General features: G+C 42.3%; 2 protein-coding genes across 2 annotated transcripts in view; one reads left to right on the top strand and one right to left on the bottom strand.

The window, feature by feature from the left end:
- The window catches only part of dpm3 (dolichyl-phosphate mannosyltransferase subunit 3, regulatory), a 1,834-nt gene extending 1,506 nt beyond the window's left edge, over window positions 1-328 (top strand). Inside the window, exon 2 of the mRNA XM_035529277.1 lies at window positions 1-328. This exon is cut by the window's left edge and continues 729 nt beyond it. The gene's annotated coding sequence lies outside the window, so the exon portion shown is untranslated.
- Window positions 329-6,207: 5,879 nt separating this feature from the next.
- efna1a (ephrin-A1a) lies at window positions 6,208-21,242 on the bottom strand. The gene is made up of 5 exons (XM_027002355.2): window positions 20,949-21,242; window positions 9,122-9,417; window positions 8,258-8,323; window positions 8,080-8,166; window positions 6,208-7,952 (listed from the first exon to the last, which is right to left on the bottom strand). Exons 1-5 carry the CDS (start codon window positions 21,044-21,046, stop codon window positions 7,834-7,836), a joined length of 666 nt encoding a protein of 221 aa, XP_026858156.2. The 5' UTR covers window positions 21,047-21,242; the 3' UTR covers window positions 6,208-7,833.
- Between the last annotated feature and the right edge of the window lie 403 nt (window positions 21,243-21,645).

Genomic DNA, 21,645 nt, shown 5'->3' with positions numbered 1-21,645 from the left:
TTTTTTAAAACCATTGGCGAAATATTTTTTTTCCTTATTGTCCAGTCATCTTAATGTGGCAAGAGACATGTTTTTTTAATGGAAAGTTTTAAAGAAAACAGAGATCTCATCATTTCCCTAATGGCTGATTTGTAGTTCATTGTGAGGACTGGATCACCCCTTTGAAATCCAAAATTTGTGGTTTGATGGAAAACAAGCTCTCTAGTAGTATTTGGAACATTTTTTAAACATGTACCCATGTTGTGCAATCTAATGTAAAATATTTTTCTTCAAAACATTTGCTCTATGAGTAAAAATTTCTTATATTTTGATTCTGAATGTGGCATGAGAGAGTTGTCAGACCTCAATTGTTTTGTGGATGGAAAACTCCATCCATTTCATTTGACACTATCCCAGAAAGAAAAAACACAAACAAAGGAGCAGGAGTAGAGTGCTCCATATGGAAATTACAGAATATGATCCATTTCTGCGTGCTGGCTCCTAAAATGCTAATCCTGAAGCCACTAAATGCACATGAGAGCACTATACTTACACAGGTCAGAATTAATCTGATATTCTTGGCTGACCAGGATTCCTTGCTCTCTCAGGGCTTAAAATGGATGCCCAGTGCCTTGTTTTCAGTGCCCCCCCCCCCCCCCCCCCATGGAAGAGTAAACTAAGTGAGCAGGCTCCACCTGAATGGCGATTGGCTGGTGTTAAAGGCTCTGTGATATCACTCCCTGCAGCTACCTGTAAGCTGTACTTACTAGAGGTGTTTGAAGACCCAAAGCCTACTCATCACTTCAGGGCATATTCTGGCCCTGAAGTGATGAGTAGGCTTTGGGTCTTCAAACACCTCTGGTTCATAAGTAGAGTTGATGTCTTGTGTTAGAGCAGATTTATTCAGTTGTTTGTGTGTTTTAGGTCATTTAGGTCAAACAAGTTAAAAACTGGCTGCTACAAGTTGTATTTAATTCTGTAAATACAAAATAATTCAGTCCAATACCATCCTTAATGTGATGCTGGTAATCGCTGTAGTTCATAACATTTTTGGAACACTTATCTAGCCCCACAGTAAACATTTACTTACTTAGCACATTAATTTTAAAAATATATGCAAAGAAGCAAAGCTACATCAAAATCAGTCTCTGCTAAAAGTGGTTTAGAAGTCTTTTTAACGCAAGTTCTACATAATATCAGTGTGAGCTATCTCACCCAGCATATGAGGATTACTGTTTTTATATCGTTACAAAGGAGGAATAGATAAACTAATTTTCTTTAGCCCTCATAGATGCAGCAGTAACTTTTCCCATGATTGAGGATTAAGATGAATCAGTCAGACTAGGATTTGTATGTCAGAAGGCTGCTTTGTTCTTCACTCTTCTATACGTAATGTGAAGCCTTGAGCATGTTCTTCAGTGCACCAATGAATAGGCCTATCTTAGTTAAAATTAGTATGAATTTGAAAACATCTTTCTTGTTCAGTTCATAAAGAGCTTAGATACACCATAGTTTTTTTTATTTATTAGCTTACTGAGATAAATATAAAATGCTGCCCAAAGTCAAACAAGAATGATTGATTGCTCAAGATGTTGAACAAAAATATGTCTGAACAAAAGAAAAATACTCAGCAGAATTCCATCAATAGAGCGTGCTGGGTTCCTGGCAAGTAGGTCAAATCCCAGGTCTGAAATAGCTACCAATAGAAGACCATGAAACCTCTCTGTGTGACGGGATGGCACAGATGGATGACTCCTCAAACATACCCACAAAGTCAAGCATTTCAGGTAATGTAAACCTTACTTTTTTAAGATGATCAGTAAAAAAATGGAAAAACGTTTTGGTAACATCTGTAAGCAAGGTGTGTATCTCAAAGCATACATGCACCTCAGAGCTGTTGGCCAAAAGAAGGTCTAAGTGGAGGTGCTGTGAGCCAAGTTCACAGCACCCTTCATTTGGATGTCTGGTGGAGTTACATACCTTCCCCTCGACAAGGACAGCTGTAGTCCTTGTTATTTATATGACCCAAATTCACCTTTTAAATATTGTTTTTGTTTTTAGTTTTTTTTTTGGTTATGTTTATTTCATGGGAAACACTTTGAGCATAATTTTTACATATATATGAAAGTCATTAAAGAAATATTCTTGCAGATGATGTTACTGAGGCTGTGCTGACAGTGTTACTGGCTGGGTGAAGAAGCATCTTCCATGCAAAAATGCTAATGTCTCAAAGGACTGAGCTATTGCAGACTACATATGCAACCAGGATTATACTCATTTCCATTCTTTCATTAGGCTTCCATTCACTTTTAGCAAAGTTAGAGATTTTTTGATGTATTCCTTTCAAAACTCAAGGAAGATACCAGAATTTTCCCCCAGGGTGTGGTAAATGGACTAGTGTGAATAAATGGTCTTTAATCATTATTACAGTGTGCCAGGCTTTTGTTAATTTCCTTTTTTTCTTCACAATTCACTGAGGCAATCAACCTTTTTTGCACATCTCAGAACAATTGTATACTCCCCAGCAAAATGATTTTTAATAGTTAAAAAGAGTTTGGTTGTGTAATAGTAAGATGGAATAGTTGGTTTTGGAAGTGGAATGTCATATTTATTTTATATTGACAGAGCATAAATTTAGGTAGTTATTTAAATCCCTCCACTCCCTAAGCAGAATCTGGAACTGTACCAGATTTGACCATGAACTCTTAAGAGTTTGCTTGATAGTTTTTGTTTATATATGACTTGATAATGACTTGGGGGGGGGGGGGGGGGGGGGGGGGTTATGAGTACCACTGTACTATCTTGGTATCATATTTGTCTCACACTATGGCCTTTCAAGATTTCATACTCAACAGTGAAAGAAGGTTTGAAGTCCATTTCTTCCTGCATTAAAGCCTGATGAGAGAAGTCTGCAGAGGGCAGGGCTGAGTTTTCCACATGCAGTGAGAAGCATTCTTAAAGCAACCCTGCTTCTGTGAAACTGGACCCAGGTGAGTTTCTATCACACAAACACACCCACCAAAAAATGACAGGCACAGTGTGTGTTTTTGCCATGGCTCTCTTTTGAAATGTAGACACACTCCTAGTATGTTAGGAGCCTCTTTTTGTGTGACATGATTTGGGCATTCTGAGCAATCTGCCCTTGGCCAGTCTCATAAGCTGCTAGTGCTTCAAAATCAAGAAATGCAGTCATAATCAAGGTGCTCTTGTAATCAAGCTTGAACCTTCTCTCTATGTCTCTGTCTCTTTTTTCTCTGTCTCTGTCTGTCTCACATACACAAACCCCTGTCAATGTATAATGTTTTTCTCAGTTTTTCAGGTTGATGGTGAGAGTATCATATCGCTTTTTTGCTTCTAACTTAGTCTTCTTTCCATGCAGTTCCAAAGTGCTGTTCTCAGAACTGTTTCCACTCATCAAAACAGCAATGCTAATCTGAACTCAAACTCAACTCTGATCTGAGATCAGCAGGTACTACTTCCTTCCCTGCTTTCATGAGTGTGTCTCTGAGTGGGGCAAATTAGCTGGGATACAAGATCCATTACTAAGGAAGCAAAATAAATAATACTTATCAAGTATACTTAATCTTAATTTTAGATGACCAGATTTTTATAGAGTTTTGGCCCTGCAGTTTCTACTGTGAACCACTTGACATGTTCATGAGCAGCAATTTCATGTTCCACTATCTGTACTTTGTAAGTATGAACTGGGAAAGGCCTATGACTAATATCATATGAATTTATCTTTTCATTACATTTGCTGGCTCAATCAAGAACACATGGACAACAACCCTCAGAGTTAGCGTCATCAAATGTGTGTCAGGGAACACTCAGAACCCAGAGAATGTTCAGCTGTACTGTATTCCCTGCGTTTCAAAGACCTTGTTGTCTTAGGGCGTGTTTAAACATGAGAATAGGATTTCAAAGCTGTGAAAAAACCTCTTTCATATCTTTAATACTACAGTGTGGCAAAACTGAAGGTGTTGCTGACCATGTTTGTCTTTCTGTGAATTCTTGTTCTAAGAGAAAATCTATTTAGAAATGTAAAAATATGTTGGACAGCAATAAGGGCACATTTATTTAGGGCCTGTTTTTTTTCCCTTGGTTCATTTGTTTTGCATTTAAGTATTTTAAGTAAAGTCTCCTCCAAGTTTATTCATGTACCTTAGGGACCTGAGCTCAACATATTTATCCTAATATGCAGGCACAGATGTGTTGGACCCGCTGAATAGACCTGTCATGTGAGCATACCAGAAACACGCTGAATTCATAAAAGCAGAGCATGTGCTGATAGTCAAAGGTTGGTGGGTGGGAAAGGAGGAGGAAAGGAGGAGGAAACTGAGGAAGGAAGCAGGGATTCTGTTTTTTGGCTTGTCTTTTTTTTTTTTTTTTTGCGTAGTGGACTTCAGTGCCCTATTTTAGACTATTTTACACCCTGTTTTAGAGTGATTGTGGAATGTTGTTTTTGTAACACATCTGCTGCATGAAATTCCCTGAAGCTATTATAATGTAAAATAGTAGAACTCAACAGCATTCTTCATGTCTGCAACATTGAACCTCAGCGTGTACACAGATTTGAAGGTTGAAAGATGGGCTCATACACTGAGTGCTGTGAAGTGTGGATGGACATTGTACCCTGAATTTGGTCATATTTTATATCTTTTATCCAATTACCATCAGAATCCTCAAAACAGAATCATCAGATTGTTTAAAATAATTTTTGACATACTGCTGCTGTTCACATTTCTTTACATCCTATATCCACTATATTTCAAATATACTGGACTGGATATTTCGGTTCCCCTTTTCTTTTATATTTGACATATTTTATATATAATCTGGGAAATGTTCATTTTGAGCATTTAAGAAGAACAGTTTAGCCAGAGTTTATGAGACTGCCCAAGTCCAATCCAGGGTTGTCAGAATTCTACCCAGTTTAGTGGTTTCTCTTAAACACACCTGAGTCAGCTTGTCAGCTCATTATCAGGTTTAGCAGGTGTGTTTGAGCAGGGAAACCCCAAAATTGAGCTGTGCACCAACTTTGCTAGATGAACACCCTCACATTATTCAACCTCACTTTCCCCACCTGTCTCTGCTCTTGGTCTCATTATTTTATCTTCTTCCTTTCTGTTTGTCTCCAGACACAGGAATCGTCAGGATACCTGTTCCTGCTCTTGCCACCCTTTCTGGTCCGAGGTCTAAGGCTCTCCTCATGTGGTGGGAGTGGGGGTGGAGGACTTAAGAGAGTGGGCTCTCCGATGGACTGCTCCCCATCACCTATGAGCTGGCCCATTCCCCTTCTGTGGCGTCAAGCGGTTAAAGGCTCGGGCGATTTACGATGGTGGATGAGGACTGGGGGTTTGGGGCACTGTGAAAACACATGGGGTGGGGGAGGGGAGGGAGCTACAGCAGCAAGTCAGCAGCCGGCAGTGTGACAGCTGTTTTTACTGTCATGGTCGTAAAAAGCAAAAGAAGAAAGAGAAGAGCAGGGGCCTCTGGAGATGACCAAGAGGAAGGGTGGAACAATGACGAGAGAGATGGAGATAGAGAGAAAAATAACAACGAAAAGACATGCAAAGAAGTGAGAGGAATGAGATATGGGGGGTAAGAGAGGGAGGGAGTGGGAGGGAGAGAGTGAGCCACATGTAAAGGGAAGAGAGGTATAGTAGAGGAAGAGGAAATAGCAAAATAGGTAAATAGAGTAAAAAAAAAAAAATCCAGAGTCAAGGCCTAAAAAAACATCCAGTGCCAAGCAGAGACTTTAGTTAGAGAGTTTGAGCAAACAGAACAGAAGGAATGTGAGAGTTGAAAGATGGCATGCCAAGGACAGCCTAAATAGCCAGAGTTTATGAATGAAGAAATGAAGAAAAAGAAGTTTCACACCTGTGGTAAAAAGCCCCAGCCACAAAAACACACCCACACACATTTCTGTGCTCAGATGCAGGCCAGACACCTCTGATCGTTAGCTATTGTTAAAGCTTCCTGCCAATGGCTGAAAGGGAACCCAAAATCTGATAAATGCTTTAACTTCAACAGTATTGAATCTGAGGTGATCAAGGGACCTGAAGGGATTCTGTCTGAGCGTGAGAATTGCTCACATTTTTCATTGTTACGAGAGAGAACTGATAAGATATAAATGTGTGGCCTGGTGTGTATATGTGCGTATGTGTGTGAAGGGTAAGCGTGTCATGTCTACATTTGGAAGTTAAAAAGCACCAAGGAAAGTACCTGTCATTTTCCAAAAAATATTTATTTCACAAAAGAATTTCACATTATTCGCTTTTATATAATCCTCTATATATACATAATATACATTTTACATAACACATACAAAATAAAGGTATGAGGGAAAAAAAGGATTGGAGCAACTCAAGGACAGTTATGTCAGTCATATAAACAACCTTTCTAGAGCTTTGCTACAACAGCTACATAGGATGCTGTGTTGTCAGTTTGAGTGATTAGTGCCTTTTTAGTATTGGAGAAGTGTGTTGTGTAATAATAGGTCTGGGCTGACCAATACATGTTAAAGTACTGTACTTGAACTATTAATTCATAAATCTATTGGATTATATTCTGGCCATTTACATTGCAGGTTATCTGAATGTCAAATTGATGGAGAGACCTGAGACAAAATCAAAATGATTATTAGAACTTTATTCTTTATGATAAAGAAATGTGGTCCTTTTTAAGATGCTCAGAAGAAAAAAGGAGCTGTGTGTGTGTGTGTGAGAGTGTGTGTGGTTGTGTGTGTGCACGCATGTGCATGTTTTTCAGTGTAAAAGATGACCAAACTTGGCAGGCCTGCCCACCACTGATCCCCCACTAACATGTACACACACATGCACACACCCACATGCACAAAATCTGGGAATCTGTGTATCTGGCTGTGTATCAACATGATTTCTTCCTGTTCTCTTTTTCTCCTTCTCTTCCTTGATCATGCACACATTTACCCATACTCACACTCTCAGGGGCATGCGCGCTCTCTCTTGCTCTCTCTCTCTCAGTAAACATTTTAATCTTTTGTTCTTTATATACAGTAATTTACTTTGTATCACATTTCATAACTTATTACATTTAAAAAATAAAAAAACATGTACAAAGGTAAAACAGGTTGTGTCTGTTGATCTAAACTGAGCCTGTCTGCGGTAGAATGTGCCGATGGTAAACTACAGCACTAGTGTGTGTCCTGTGCACCGTCCTTCCAATTAGTACTGAGGTCAGCACTTGGTCCAGGCAACCCTACGACGATGGGACCCCATTTCTCTGTTGCTACATGGAGGGATCCCACTGCAATAACACAAAGCGAGCCAATAACAATAAGGTCTGATCTTTAGTGAGAAGTTCGGTGGCCCTTTGGTTCCAGAGTTCACTGACTCATGTCCTGTTACCTTAGAACGTTGCCTTTGTTCGCACACCACTTGTAGCCTTCTCTGTTTATCTCACCAGTGGCTCATGTTTCATTGCTCCTGTATGGATTGGTCACTTTTCCCATGGTTTAGGTTTGTCGAAAAGTTACATATAAAACAAAAGATGGGAAAGGTCAGAGTAAGTTCCCTATACATCCCTTTTGGAGCATCCTGACAGAAAGAAAATACTGCCTTAATTTCATCTGTATACTGCCAGTTACTTTCCCAGATGTAAAAAGTTAAGAGAGTTATAAAGCCCTCCATCCCACCCCCAAATCAAGGGAACTATTGCAGTTTGGACCAGACAGCATTGGAGAGCACTTGTGTTCCTGTCCCTAGTGGCCAGCACTGGGCTTTTGAGAACTCCTGTGTGTTTTGGTTGACACAGGCCAGCATCAATACAGTCTTAGAGATGAGTCTATTGGGATGTGTAGTCCTTTAAAAGATCTCACAGTAAGAGCAGCAGTACAGAGAGTGATGCTGTAAGAGCAGGCAATGATGCTGTTGTGACTGCAGAGTTCCTTCGCACACTTTTCTGCACCTCTGGTAGGTCTATGACAGGATCATCTGTAATGGTGAGAGATCAAAAGCCTTACAGCTACACCTACCCCAAAAGTACTTATAAAAGTAAAAAATGTAAAAGGCAAAAAAATGGTAGCCTTCAAACCAAAGCAAGCTATCTTAGAATATGTACCTGCTGGCAACCTGTTGGAGGGCGTATGAGCTCCTCCGGCTCCGGTCTTAGTTCCTCTGCCTGGACCAACCCTAGCTTCTTGGGATCCTGGACAGATAAAAATACTAATTACCACCTCACAACACCTTTTTTAATAGCCTGTTGTTCAGACCCTAATCAGCAGAGCAGTGATACTCACCGTCATTGACCACCACATCCACCCTCAGCTTCAAACACTCCTGTCCATGGTGGTGTAGAGGCTTAGCTGTTGGGGGCAGAAAAGAGGAAGAAAACAATAAAAGGTGCATGAAAAGAGTCAGTGGAGGTGGAAAAAGACTCTTGGCATTAATTTGAGGCCAAGCCTTAGCTCTAATCCGGTTTCTTTAGCTAGCTAGAGGCTCAGGCCATGGCCATCTGGACCACTAAACTGCCCATCATATCCTCTATTATAGTCCTGTGTGGTCTAATCCCCAATTTCTCCTTGGCCTCATTCCCAAGAAGCCCTAGAGTATCTTAAATTCCCAGTGGAATGATAAAGATGTTTTACATAGTTTCATTGTTCATCCTAGTGTACTAGGCTAAATCATCCCTACTATTTATAGCGGTGCATTTTTATTATCAAGAAAAAAGGTGGGTCTAAGAGCAGGGGGATTCACTGAGGACTGGGCCCTAGTTACTTACACATTTTCTCAGTCTATACTTTTGTTCTACCTTGGTGTGTGCAGCTAAAGGGATGGCCAGAAGGACATGTAGTGACTTCATTGCCAGTTTAAGAGCCCAGAATTTAGACTCACATGAAACACATGGGGTGAAACCATTCATTACAGACATGGTTGCTCTGAGCTGACTCATATGTTCACTGGAGCACCAGGAGCATGCATGTCCAGTGGACAAAGTGCAGGCCACTGTCACCTGCACTGTCTAACTGCATGGCCAACATAGTGCATTACTGTTCCAGTGCATGCGGCAGGGTAACAGAGCTGACTCTCCCATTGGCCCCACTGTTCAGTAACCTGCCCTGATGTCCCATGCACCCGTTAACGTATCGCATGACCATACTCACAGATGTAATAGTAGCTCTCGCCCGGGCGGAACTCCTTGCCCAGTGTGAAGGGTGTGAAGCGCTGGAACTTCTCAGAGAATTTCTCAGGGGCATGAGGCGCGAATGGATGGTCGCACTCCCAGCGCAGCTGCTCGTACGACTGCGGTCGGCAGGCCTCATAGTCACCCCGCTCCACCATGTAGAGCACGTAGCGCTCGGCGTCCTGTGATGCCACCTCACCCAGTGGGTAGTGTGGACACACAATGTCCAGATAGTCGTTCAGGCGCACCTTCACGGCATAATCGCCCCATTGGAACCTGCCATAGAGAGAAGGGAGAGCCATTAGCATTGTAAGGATCCTCCAGAGGAAGTGGAACTTGGTGAAATGGCAGCAGAGAGTTCCATGACACTTAATTTGATGCCACACAAAAGTAAAGAAGAAACGACTTATATAAGTAAATCCTGTACAACTGGACCAAGGAGATGGAACACTTATGCGTCACCCGCGGCCCTGACCAAAACGATGGCCGTGGCGGTCATACCTGCGAACTATGTCTCCCGCATCTGTGGGCAATGTAGCCGGAATGGTGAACGCGATGCAAGCACGTTTTCAATCGCCCCTGTCATCGATTGAGAATGTGTGCTCGGGGAGCAGTGGGAAATCAGCGTGGGCTGGAGAGCAGACTCAAGCCAGATGGACGAGAAAGGTCAAACTCTTCCAAGGAGAAAGACTGAAGAGATGAACATGCGAATACACAGACAGCAAGTGGGGAATATTCATGGCTAAAACTGATCCGTGGATCAGTGTTTTACAATGCATGGTTGGAGGTAATGTGTGTGCGAGTATACATGTATAATTGTGTAGTCATTGATCTTACACCCCACAGGACAGGGTGTTGTTTGCTTCAAGATATTAGAATGCTGTTAGGATGCCAGGCCTGGCGATGACTACCGACATCTGCGGCTTCCTCTACTGAGATACGTCTGCCCCCTGAACGCACAATGTGTGTGCATTTTCAAGCTGAATTCAAGAAAGAATGAAGGATTTTCAAGGACTATCAAAGGAAAAGCATGAATATATACCTACACTGTGGCTGTGCAAATAAATGAAGAAATGAATCTGTTTTGCTTTTACCAACTGACACTCTGCTTATTTCCAGACCCGCTCACACACTCCTTACTAAATTCCCTCTACATATATTGCCCTTTTAATTGGCCCAGGGCTTAGACTCAATGCAGACAACATAAACACACACACACACACACACACACACACACACGTGGACACACACCCCAGCTGGCTCACACTAGCCCTTCGTGTAACAATACAGAGGGAGGGAGCAGCCTAGCTCTCTGCCTCTCCTCTCCTTGACCATTCTCTCCATGCTTGTTCCACACCTCTGCCAGCCTCCCTAGCCCCATGAGCCCCCCAGCTCTGCGTAGAGAGAGAGAGAGAGAGAGAGAGAGAGAGAGAGAGAAAGAAAGAAAGGATGTATGTGTGTGTGTGCTTCCATGTTCCTGTTATTAAAGGCCCAACCACAAAACAAAAACACAGCAACTGTAAGAATACCGTGTGTGTGTGTGTGTGTGGGGATCATTAACGTAGCCCTCTGTAACCTCTCCAACGCATCTTGTCTTGGCAGACCTCCAACTCTGGTGTGATGTTTACACATCATAGCAAAGGTCCCGTTTGTTTCCTTGTCTAGCACCACGGCGCTCATCTCATACGTTGGGTGGAGCCGACCTCGCAGTCACTGTTACTCATCAACCACTAGCGACCGTGAATGGAACACCACAAGCACCGTATAGCAGCTAATGAGCCTCCAGCTCCTGCGATATCACACGTCACCCTGCTAACTGCTGGCTATTTGGTTTCAACCACTTCCAGTATTATAATTTTATTCACATTTGAATTTTGACTGAAGAACTTCTGTAGCATAGCTGTTCTAGGTTGTATTATTAACCTACTGGTTACTGGTGCAATATTAAACTCCTAAGTACAAGGACAACCAAAGTACTTTCAGCAAATACTGACCATAGATTTAAAAACTATACCCCTCCCAACTTTCTCTTTCATCTTGAGGTAGCTCTGCAATCCTTATTCATCCATACATCTGTCTTTTCATCCCACTATCCATCAACAGCCCCAGTGATAGCTGCCAGCTGGCCTGCTCCCTCTAGTGACTCATCAATGTCGATCTGCCCTCTCCTGTGCTGCACTTCTGTCCCGTTTGTACCGAAACATCACTGACTCTGGATCAGCCCTCTCCTACATTAAGTTACCCAGAATGCTATAATCTCAGTATTCTACAAATATAGACCTGGTCTGAGATCAGATGCCAGATACTAAGAACTTAATGGCTCTCCAAGCTGCACTTGAAAAATGTTGTGCTGCTTTCCATTCTCATAAAAACTCTTAGAGTCTCAGAGTGTGTTTCTCCATGTCATGGGTAACAGGATTGAGTGGGTCTTCCTTATAACCAGTAAGAGAAAATTCTGGATCATGTTTTGCAAGTAGAATAATGAAGTAGGAGATGATAAAATATTTACAGCAAGTGCTAAAGTAAAACCGACATGAGTGCATGTGCGTGTGCGCTCCACCCAGACACACACACAAACACACAAATTTCAGCTGCTTCCACGTGGAACTGATAAATTCAGTGGCATTTAGTCTTTATTTCCCCAGTGTGTGTGCGCATGCCTTTGTGACAAGTTTCATGCTAGACTAATGATCAGAGTGTGTTGTGTGTATCTGTGTGTGTATGTGCGCGCTCTGTGTTGATTATGGACCGCCTGGACAGACGATCTGTCTCCAGACCTCACTAAATTCCGTCCACACATATTGCCCTTTTAATTGGCCTAGTGCTTTGCCTCAATGCAGACAACATAAACTCACATGCACATACCCATGCTCATGCACACACACACACACACACACACACACACACACACACATACACACGACTTAAATGTGAGAAAGCAAAACTCCAAAAGGTTGTCTCCCATATTGTCAGCATGGTACATTCAGTGAAAATACTGAGCAGAGATGAAACAAACTGCAGTATAATAAGGCTGTTCATTTAACAAGCAAGTTCACTAAGCTGACTTTACTATTTCAAAGAGTAGCACCCTAGTGCTGCTCTGCACTTTTTTGTCACAGTATGCTGATTCTTGAGAACAGTTCTCTCTCTCTCTCTCTCTCTCTCTCTCTCTCTCTCTCTCTCTCTCTCTCTTTCTCTCCCCCCCCCCTCTCTCTCTCACACTCACACACACACACACACACACACATGAGGGGCACCATTAAAGGCTCTGATTAAAAGCTGTTTGCGGTATGGCCCAATGTGCTCATCAAAAGAGGATTGGAGGGGGGGCAATTAAAACACAAAGAAGAGTATTAAAGTGGCCCCAGAGGGGGGCAATTATGCTGCTCCACCCTGCCCCCTGAGGGCTAGGAGTCAGAGGGGAGAGAGGGAGACAGGGGGATGGGGTTGATCTCCATGCAAGGGGTCAGTCGCTCTTCCAACTCTCTGAGCTAGCAAGTGTCACTTGGATTCTTACAGTTACTTCATCAATGGGCTTAGTCATACAGTGAACCCTTTCACTTTCTGGCTTTTAATGGCTCCACCCTTTAGTCAGTCTCTCTCTCTCTCTCTCTCTCTCTCTCTCTCTCTCTCTCTCTCTCTCTCTCTCTCTCTCTCTCTCTCTCTCTCTCCCTCTCTCTCACACACACGACTAATCTCTGAATGTGACTAACACCCTCCAATGCTCAAGAATTGTCTAAGGTTTGTGCTCTCCTTTTCTCTATGCCCTGGGGAAAAAAAAAAACCCCAAACATATCAACAATTGCTAACTCATACTCTTGATCTCTATTTTCTAACTCTATTTACCTTTCTCCCCAGTTTACTGAGAGGAAGCTATCACGAGCCTCTAGACAGCCTTAAATCGTTTAGTAAAACTAGGAAAGGATTTTTGAGGAAAATGGGTACAGATTTATGTCATACACAAGTTAATGGGGAAAGATATGGTCAAAATGTTTCTGTTTAGAAGTTTCATCAAATAGGATTTTTTTTACTGGAATCCATGGCTTCTGTGTTGCTAATCTCTTTTCTTTTAATCTTTGCACCCGGCTTTGCTCTTTACCCCTACCCTTTATGCTCACTCTCTCTCTCTCTCTCTCTCTCTCTCTCTCTCTCTCTCTCTCTCTCTCTCTCTCTCTCTCTCTCTCTCATGTGGAATGTGGAGGTTCTGGGGGAAGGGAGGGCTCAGGGTGGAGGGGTAGAGGAAATGTTCTGAGTCAGCAGCAGAGAGACTAACACACACATGCATACACACGCACATACGAGCATGGCTGAGCAGTGTGCACAAAAATGGGTGGGCAACAATTCATTCACGATTCACCTGTTTTATGGTTAAAACACATGCGTGTGCAAAAATACGCACGCACACACACGCACACAGTATGCTAGAAATGTTATCTGATTCACAATCACTACCAGACACTACCAATCATTTAGCAGAATCTATTGTGATGTCCATCTCTGCTCTGCCGCATTCCTAGAGACCTTGACTGCCTCACATTTTCTCCCATCTCTCCAAACACTGCTATCAAAATTCAATTAGCCTTAGAGATTTGGTACCAATTTCTTCTGAATGACTGAACTTTTGTAACAAGGTACTAATAATGGCTAATGTTGGTGTTCCGGGAGAGTGGTTGGGAATGCTGCTGGGCCGGATAAATCAGTGTACTCTGAGCTGCTAGATTAAGCAGCTTGGGATACCAGGAGCCTGCACGGTTCCATTCATCCGCACCAGACCCTACCTAATGCACAAAGGCAAAGAGAGAGCGAGAGAGAGAGAGAGGCACAGCCTCTCCTATTGTTCTCTGATAGGGCGCTGCACTGGAGTAGTTTTTAAAAAATCGTCGATAGGCTGTTTCACAAGGCACTCGGCACCAACAAGAGAAAGAGGGAGCTAGCCACAGAGCTACATGCTTTAGCAGGACGATTAAAGGAGTATGATGAAAGTGAAGCTTCATACGCAGCCATTCTGAGCACCCTGTCAATATACGATAAAAAAAAAAAAAACACCACTTGAAGCCAATTGTCGCACTTTGAAGTGCTCTGAGGTATTGAACGTGTATGAAAGTGAGGATGCCTGTGAGCAAGAAGATGGAAAAAGAGGGAGGGAGAGATAAAGAGCCAGAGACGCTATTGATAGGCCAGAGTGGACCGTGCCATGACCTCTTCAGAGCTCCAGATGAGGCTGGTCTGCTCTTTCATCTCCATCCATCCATCCGTCTCTGTCCTCTCTCCACTCCCTCCCTCTCTCAGTCTGTCTTTCACCACTCAATAAGCCTGCTTGATTCGACCCATTCAGACCTGCCCCTCCCCCAGCCCCCCACCCGACCACCCGTCTCGCCTTCAACCAATCAGAAACCGGCTCAATGGAATGCCAGCCATACCATTTAGGTGATCTGCCTCTGCCCATGCTAGCAGTACCCATGCTGTTGCCTTGTCAGCTCCCATTTTAAGATAATATAGTTAGGCAGCTGTTTTTCACCAATCTTCTTTCTTTATTCTTGCTACACTCATGAGTAGCTTACAATTTGCACCCATTTCTGCTCCTCGAGGAATCATCAGGTTCACGTTTCACTCCTAAACACAGTGCCATCGTTAGGGTCACAGAAATCCACTCCCCCCTGCAGAGCCCCGTTGCAGCCCTTACACACCTGATACAGTTGATTGAACTGTTTCCTCGGCTGACTAAACACTGTGATGAGGATGCTAGCATTCTTCTCATTCCGAAGCACGAACACATGCAAATTTCCACAGGTGGGAATAATAAATTTACCTAATCCGGCCACGGTAAACGTGGAAAGTAGAAGCGCTGTTTGTTTTTCGAGTTATGCCTTTTCTCCAGATTTGTTTTCTCTCCTTATCAGTAATAGCAGTAACCTTACCAACACCCATAACAAAATCTGGAAATAAATTACAAGCGGTTAAACTAGTAGTATTCTTAGCGTGGTATTCAAAAGCTCTCATCAAAACAGTTTTGTATGTAGCTAATTAAAGTATATTAGAGTTGACCTAGAATCAGCTGTGCTGCTGCTCACATCACCATTCTGCTAGAAAGTGACTTAATTTATGTATGTGGCAATGACCTAGAGGGACGCCCGTTAACCGCCAATACTATTCTACTGTTTATTGGACTATTGTCCATGCATGTTCCTCATTTAAAAGTGAAACATAATATAGTTGTTATTACCTAATACCTATGTAGTATAGTGTATACTGAATATTATGCACACAGTTTATATAGAATCACTGCAGGTCTATATGTCTGATTATGACATGATATACCAGTCATGGCAAGTGAGATGTGATGCCTTTATTAAATATGGTAAGTAGCTTTTATTTAATATGGTAAATGGTGGTGTCTGTGATTGAGGACACTAGGTCACAGTCAGCATCGAGGGCCCATGTGCTACTCCAAACGCAATCAGCGACATCGAATGGTACCACTCCACCTCATGGCCTCCTGGTCGTCCTCATTGAAATTAAAATCAAACAGAAGGCAAATGAGAAAATTAAAACATCACTGAGACACCAAGAGGAGTGAAGGGGAGGGAAGCAAAAGAGAGTGTGAGAGAAGAGAGCTGTTTACATGGGTTGAGAGAGGACATGGAAACAAACAAACAAAAATATGGCATAGTTCCCTGCAGTGTCATTATATTATATTGTTTATTGTTGTTTTGGTACTATATAATATGCATTACTGGCTTTGTTGACTCAAGGCCTTGCCAGTGATGTGACCAGGTTCAGGTAAACTGTGGGATGGCGTGCAGATAGCATGGGAGCTAGGACAGCCTGCAGGAGTCACTGCTAATCAGGGCCAAGTCAGTGGCATGTGCAGGGGCATGTGTGCGTGCAGGTCTCGTAGGAACTGACCACCACTTCAAACCATGCCCATACAGCATCGCAACAACTAAGAAGACGGATGAGCCAAAATCATATGTGAGGGTCACATTTATGACAATGAGCATCCTGCCCAACTGTGGCCCACACACATGCACTTGATATCATCTTGCAAGTAATTAGTGCACAATACTAATCACTGTACAGTTACATACCCTTAGGATTGCACATTTGTGCACTCACATACACACACATACACATGCTCAACAAATCGTGTTGATATTTGTGTGGGAGTGTGTCTTTGAGAGGGAGAACAAGAGAAAGTGGGTGCTTAACTTGAGAAAAACTCAGTCAACTTCCCAGCCATTCAGAAAGTGTGAGAAAGTTTTATAATTGCAAAGGGACTGGCTTGTGTGTGTAAGACATGGTTCTTGCGTGCCACAAGTGTGTGAGAAAGGTATTGTTTACAGTGCGTACAGGATGTACCATTTTCCCGGGAAAACAGCTAGCCAGGAAATTGACACTCAGCAGGAGCACAGTCAGTCTGCCTACTCTCACCCTCCCCACACTCCTACACAGCAAATCTTTGACCTCTCTTGCTAGCTGTCTCTCTCTCTCTCTCTCACACACACACACATGCGCACGCACACTCTCACACACACACACACACACACACACACACACACACACACACACACACACACACACACACACACAGTCCTTTGTCCTCAATCTCACATCCTCAATCAAATATGATTTGAAGCCTTACATTTGCAGTACATCAAAATCATAATTTATTACACTACAATATACATTACAATAAACCACTATTATATAGTGTTCTATCAATATTAGAAACTTGTTAAACAAGTGGTATAAAGAAAAAGCCACACTGCTACATCTCTGTCTAGATAAGCAGACCAGCTGGGATAGCAGTATGTGAACATATGCAACCCAAAGAGAGCAGAGTTAGCATGGGGAACACAGTCAACACAGGCCAGGTTGGTCATGTGTCAGGGACTTTGGTGAGATTCAGTTTACTTTCGTGTGGTGAGGCACCATGTCAGAGAAGATGATGGAAAGATGATGAGAAGGATAAAACTAGAGAAAGAAAGAAAGAAAGAAAGAAAGAAAGAAAGAAAGAAAGAAAGAAAGAAAGAAAGAAAGAAAGAAATAATGGAGTGGGTGGTGGCAAGAGTGCATATTGAGTAATGGTTTGGCTGCCAAGAGTGATAAAAGATTATGAGAGTGAGAGAGAGCGAGAGAGAGAGAATCAGCCAGACACAGAGAGAAAGAAATCCTACACCTTCTTTCTTCCTAGTCCCTTCTTGTAGACAGAATTAAAAGGAAAAGAAGGGGTTTATAAAGAAATGTAAAAAAGGAAAGGGGGTCCATGTAAGGTAGGGGTGAAAGGTGGAGAAAGAAGAGGAGAGAAAGAAGAGGAGAGACAAAATGAATCAGGAGAAGAGATGGGTGGTAGGACCCTATTCAGAGACCACCAGAGAGACAGTGAGAGTGACACATTACATAGAGTGAATGGCACTTAATCACTCCTACACGCACACACACACACACACACACACACACACTGAAGAAAATGAGACTGACAAGCAAACAAAAGCAAAATGGCACTTTTTCAGTGTTCTAGACTCTATCCCCATCTCCCTCCCAAAGAGAGGGAGAGATATAAGTATTCTTTCATGCCAATTAGTTTTTTTTTTTCATGTTAATTATTAACATTATTGCTGATTTCCATAATATAGCAAAAGTTCATTCACATTGTTTTACTGCAAGACTGGTTTGGTAATACTGTAAATGAATATGGTCATGCCAGTAAAGCTTATTGAACTGAATTGAGAGAGAGAGAGAGAGAGAGAGAGAGAGAGAGAGAGAGAGAGAGAGAGACAGAGAGAGAGAGAAGATGGGCAGATACCGTGAATAGTGCTTCATCTTTCTTATGAACTATGTCCTGCAATCATTCACACTAAACCTGGCTTTGCTCACTATGTACCCTGCAACAGGAGCAACAGGAGCTAATTTGGGTGAAACGCATTACAAAAAAGAACTTAGTTGTCTAGCACCACAAGGGGTGGGGGGTGGGGGGTGGGGACACGACACCACAAACACACACACACACACGCACACACACACACAGAAACACACACACAGAAACACACACGAGAATCAGTGCAATGAATGCACTGCCTTGGTCAAAATGCTGTAGCAAGTGCCTTTAGGGACCAAATTAATCCCCACAAAGAGCTTCTCTTGGGGGTGAAAGCAGTAACAAAATGGGGTGACGAGATGCTGAATAGCAGAAGGAGCTGTGGGCAGGAAGAGAGAGGTAGAGGAGGAAAAAAGAAACATGGAGGGAAAGAGTTAAAGGAGCAGAAGAAAGAGTGAACTTTGTGCCAGTAAACCAAGCGGTACTATGGCAGGCAGCCAGGAACGAGCTGAAGGTGCTGAAGAAGAGGAGAAGACAGGTGAGTGAGAAAGAGAAGGAGAGAGAGAGAGAGAAAGAGAGGGAGAGAGAGAGAGCTAAAGAAAAAGTACAAGGAGAAAAGGTGAGAAATAGAAAAGATAGTGAAAAAGAAAAAAGAATGAAAGAACAAAAGATGTAATTGTCTTGTAGAAAGGTTGCACAAAAATAAAAATTGGGAGAGAGAAAAAGGGAGTGGATTTTGAGTTCATGGCTGTTTCAACACAATGTGGGCTCAGTAGTCAGAGAGAGAGCGAGAAAGAGAGAGATCAGGGTGAATGATCTGAGAGAGTGAGCCTAAGGACGTTAGGTTAATGTATGAATAAGTGAGTCAATGAATCAGAAAATACATGTTGAAATACATTTCAAGTTGTCAGACAATCAGACCCCCCCAACCCTGAAAAATAATCACCACAGCAGCAACAACAACAAAGACAACAATAACAACAAAAACTACAACAAAAACAACAATAACAACAACTCTGCAGTTGATCAGCTTCAAACAAAGACAAAAGCTGCACACTGCACAGGCTAAGATGCCAAGTAGAGCACTAACAGATATAACAGATATTAATAAGATACCTTACTAATAGTACCTGCAAGAAGGGGCAAGTGCAATACTAGCACGCACAAAAATATCCATGGGCTCTACTATATGTAACAGGAAATGCAACCACCCTCACACACTCACATGAGCTGTCAAAAACAGAATAACACCTTGCTGAAACAGTTGTTCTCTGCCCCCAGACACTGATGACCTTGGAGTCAAGCTGGCCTGACACCCACACACTCCGAGTGTATACTTCAGACTTCACTTTCTCAAAAAATCCACAAATAAAACACACACATGAACTTGATAACATATACTGTAGACAAGTAGAAATATACAGTTTTTATGTCCGCATTAGTCCCCACTTTGGTCATTCCGTTTTATGGATTTTGTCATAGAACAAAGGGAAAAAATGATGAAAGGGTGAGATACTCTACAGTGACCAAAACAGAGTAAAACAGAGACGATATGATAAGGTAATGAGAAGAGATGAATCCTACTGAGAAAATGCATCCTACCGAGAGAGAGAGAGAGAGAGAGAGAGAGAGAGAGAGAGAGAGAGAGAGAGAGAGAGAGAGAGAGAAAGTAGAATGATGTGTAGTGACAAAAACAATAAGTGCAGCTACTGAACTTTTCTTTCTTGAAACGAATACTGCTGCCTGGCTCTTATATAACTGCTACATCTTTCAGGGCAAGCTTGTTCCCTCGCATTTCATTGCATGTAACCTTCTTAGAAGAATAGGTGCTGTGTGAGGATCTCCAACAGAGAGCGAGAGAGAGAGTATAAATTTCCATGGACCGATAACATTCTTTCGCGTTCTCATTGATAAAGTGGCACATCTGTATGTCTGGGGTTCGTTCACAAATGCCTTCTTGACCTTGTCACATTATCTCCGATTCCTCCAAGCCGAAAAGCCCATTTTCTTCTGGCTCAGCACTTCCATTGGGCATAAGAGTCGGGTTACCTTAACTCTACATCCCCAGTAGCGGATACCTTCTTAATCACCTTATCATCTAAGAGAGGTGGCCAGGTCTCGGTTCGTGCTTCTCGAGGAGACGTGGTTTGAAAGTTCGGGATTAGCGCGTAATCGTACCTGACCGGAAAAGGACAACTGCTAACCAAACTTCGAGAAAATTTTGTTCTCGTTACGTAAAGAGTTGGCCCACACTCTGTAATGTCTGATATCTCAATTAATCTTATGTTAGAAAGGGACGCCAGCCGTGTCTCGAATCACATCTACCAAAAATAACCAGCTCTGAATAAAGAAAGCTTATTAATAAGGTAACGCATATTAGTGTCGCACACAGGTGGAATCAGAAAGGGTCTTACTAAAGGACTAATTATAAACTGTAACATTATCGCAAAGTTAAGATTGTACTATCAAAGCGCACAACCCTTACTGGCATTGCAGGCTAGACAGCCATGAAACAAGACGGGGATGTAAAAGTTTCCTTTCTGCACGCGCAAAAGAAAGTAAACAAATTATTTACTCATACTTACTGAACGATGATAATGTACATTCAGATTTAATGTAGGCTTAATGACCCAAACTTTACAGTTTTCCGTTGGTCACCGGTCAACAGGATAATGCAAGAACGGGTGCGCACACGACGCAAACCGCGCTCGCAAACATAGTCTACTTCAAAACTCTCTAGCATCTCAAAGGCAAATATGTTACACGCAATCACTTAAAATACGCTACAAGTCTTCTTTATTTTCACTGTCGGCAAACCCATTAAATATACCTGTAGCATCTAGGGCTACAGCTATCTATTTGATTAGAACTGTAGTACACAGTAGTGTTCTTGTCTTCATTAGAGTTAAAATGAGAGCGCATGTATATTTTGCTTCAGCTCTAGTGGAATTCCGTTTAAGAAAGAACGAAAAAAACAAGCATGACTTACTTTGGGTTAGTGCTGTTCCAGAAAACACTGTGTCTCTCGCCAGACGTCAGCCAAACGCAAACAGTCGCTACAATACAGGAGCGCCACAGCAAATCCATTGCAGGATCTTCGTGAGTCCAAAGAAAAAAGCTAAGATGAAAAAAAATAAAGTAACATATAAGATGCAAGAAGTTATGGCGTGTAGCCGTGCACCTTAGTCTCAGATAGCATACAATTAAACAATTTTACGCGATCCGCATAAATAAGCGCTTTGGCAAAATGTTGACAAGATGGACTCTCAGGTCCAAATTACTTCAAAACTCTCGTAGTGAATGAAATTTGTTGACGCCTTTCTGTTTTGTGGAAATGCTTTTGGAGTAGACCACGCCTCTTCACTTCTAAAAGCCAATCAACAAAAAGCGCTTTCAATAGGGTGCGCAACAAAGCCTGTCGCCCTCTGAGGTTTATTCCGAATCAAAGAATGAGTAAAAAGTGTTATTTTTCCAAACATATAGACTGTAACATCGCCAACTTTGACATGTTGTCCGGAAACCGACGTTTCGGTTAAAGACATTATTTGTATGCAATTAACCTGGTATTGCTTACTCTTAGGTAAAGCAAACGATGCTACACAATGGGACTATTTAGTTTTTAACAAGCTTTGTAGGCTTTCATCTTTTCTCACTCCACAGTGAGTGCTGATAAAGGACAACTTGTG

This window comes from Electrophorus electricus, chromosome 8 (genome assembly GCF_013358815.1).
Source record: "Electrophorus electricus isolate fEleEle1 chromosome 8, fEleEle1.pri, whole genome shotgun sequence".
Taxonomy (NCBI): Eukaryota; Metazoa; Chordata; class Actinopteri; order Gymnotiformes; family Gymnotidae; genus Electrophorus; species Electrophorus electricus.
Note: the sequence above shows the minus strand (reverse complement) of the source record. Positions and strands in the feature narration are given on the sequence as shown.

Coding starts and splice junctions, on each gene's coding strand:
- efna1a (XM_027002355.2), bottom strand. CDS start 21,046: ATGGATTTGCTGTGGCGCTCCTGTATTGTAGCGACTGTTTGCGTTTGG. Junction 8,324..9,121: donor CGAGAGCTACTATTACATCT/GTGAGTATGGTC, acceptor TGCCCCCAACAG/CTAAGCCTCTACACCACCAT. Junction 7,953..8,079: donor CTCCAACAGGTTGCCAGCAG/GTACATATTCTA, acceptor TCACCATTACAG/ATGATCCTGTCATAGACCTA.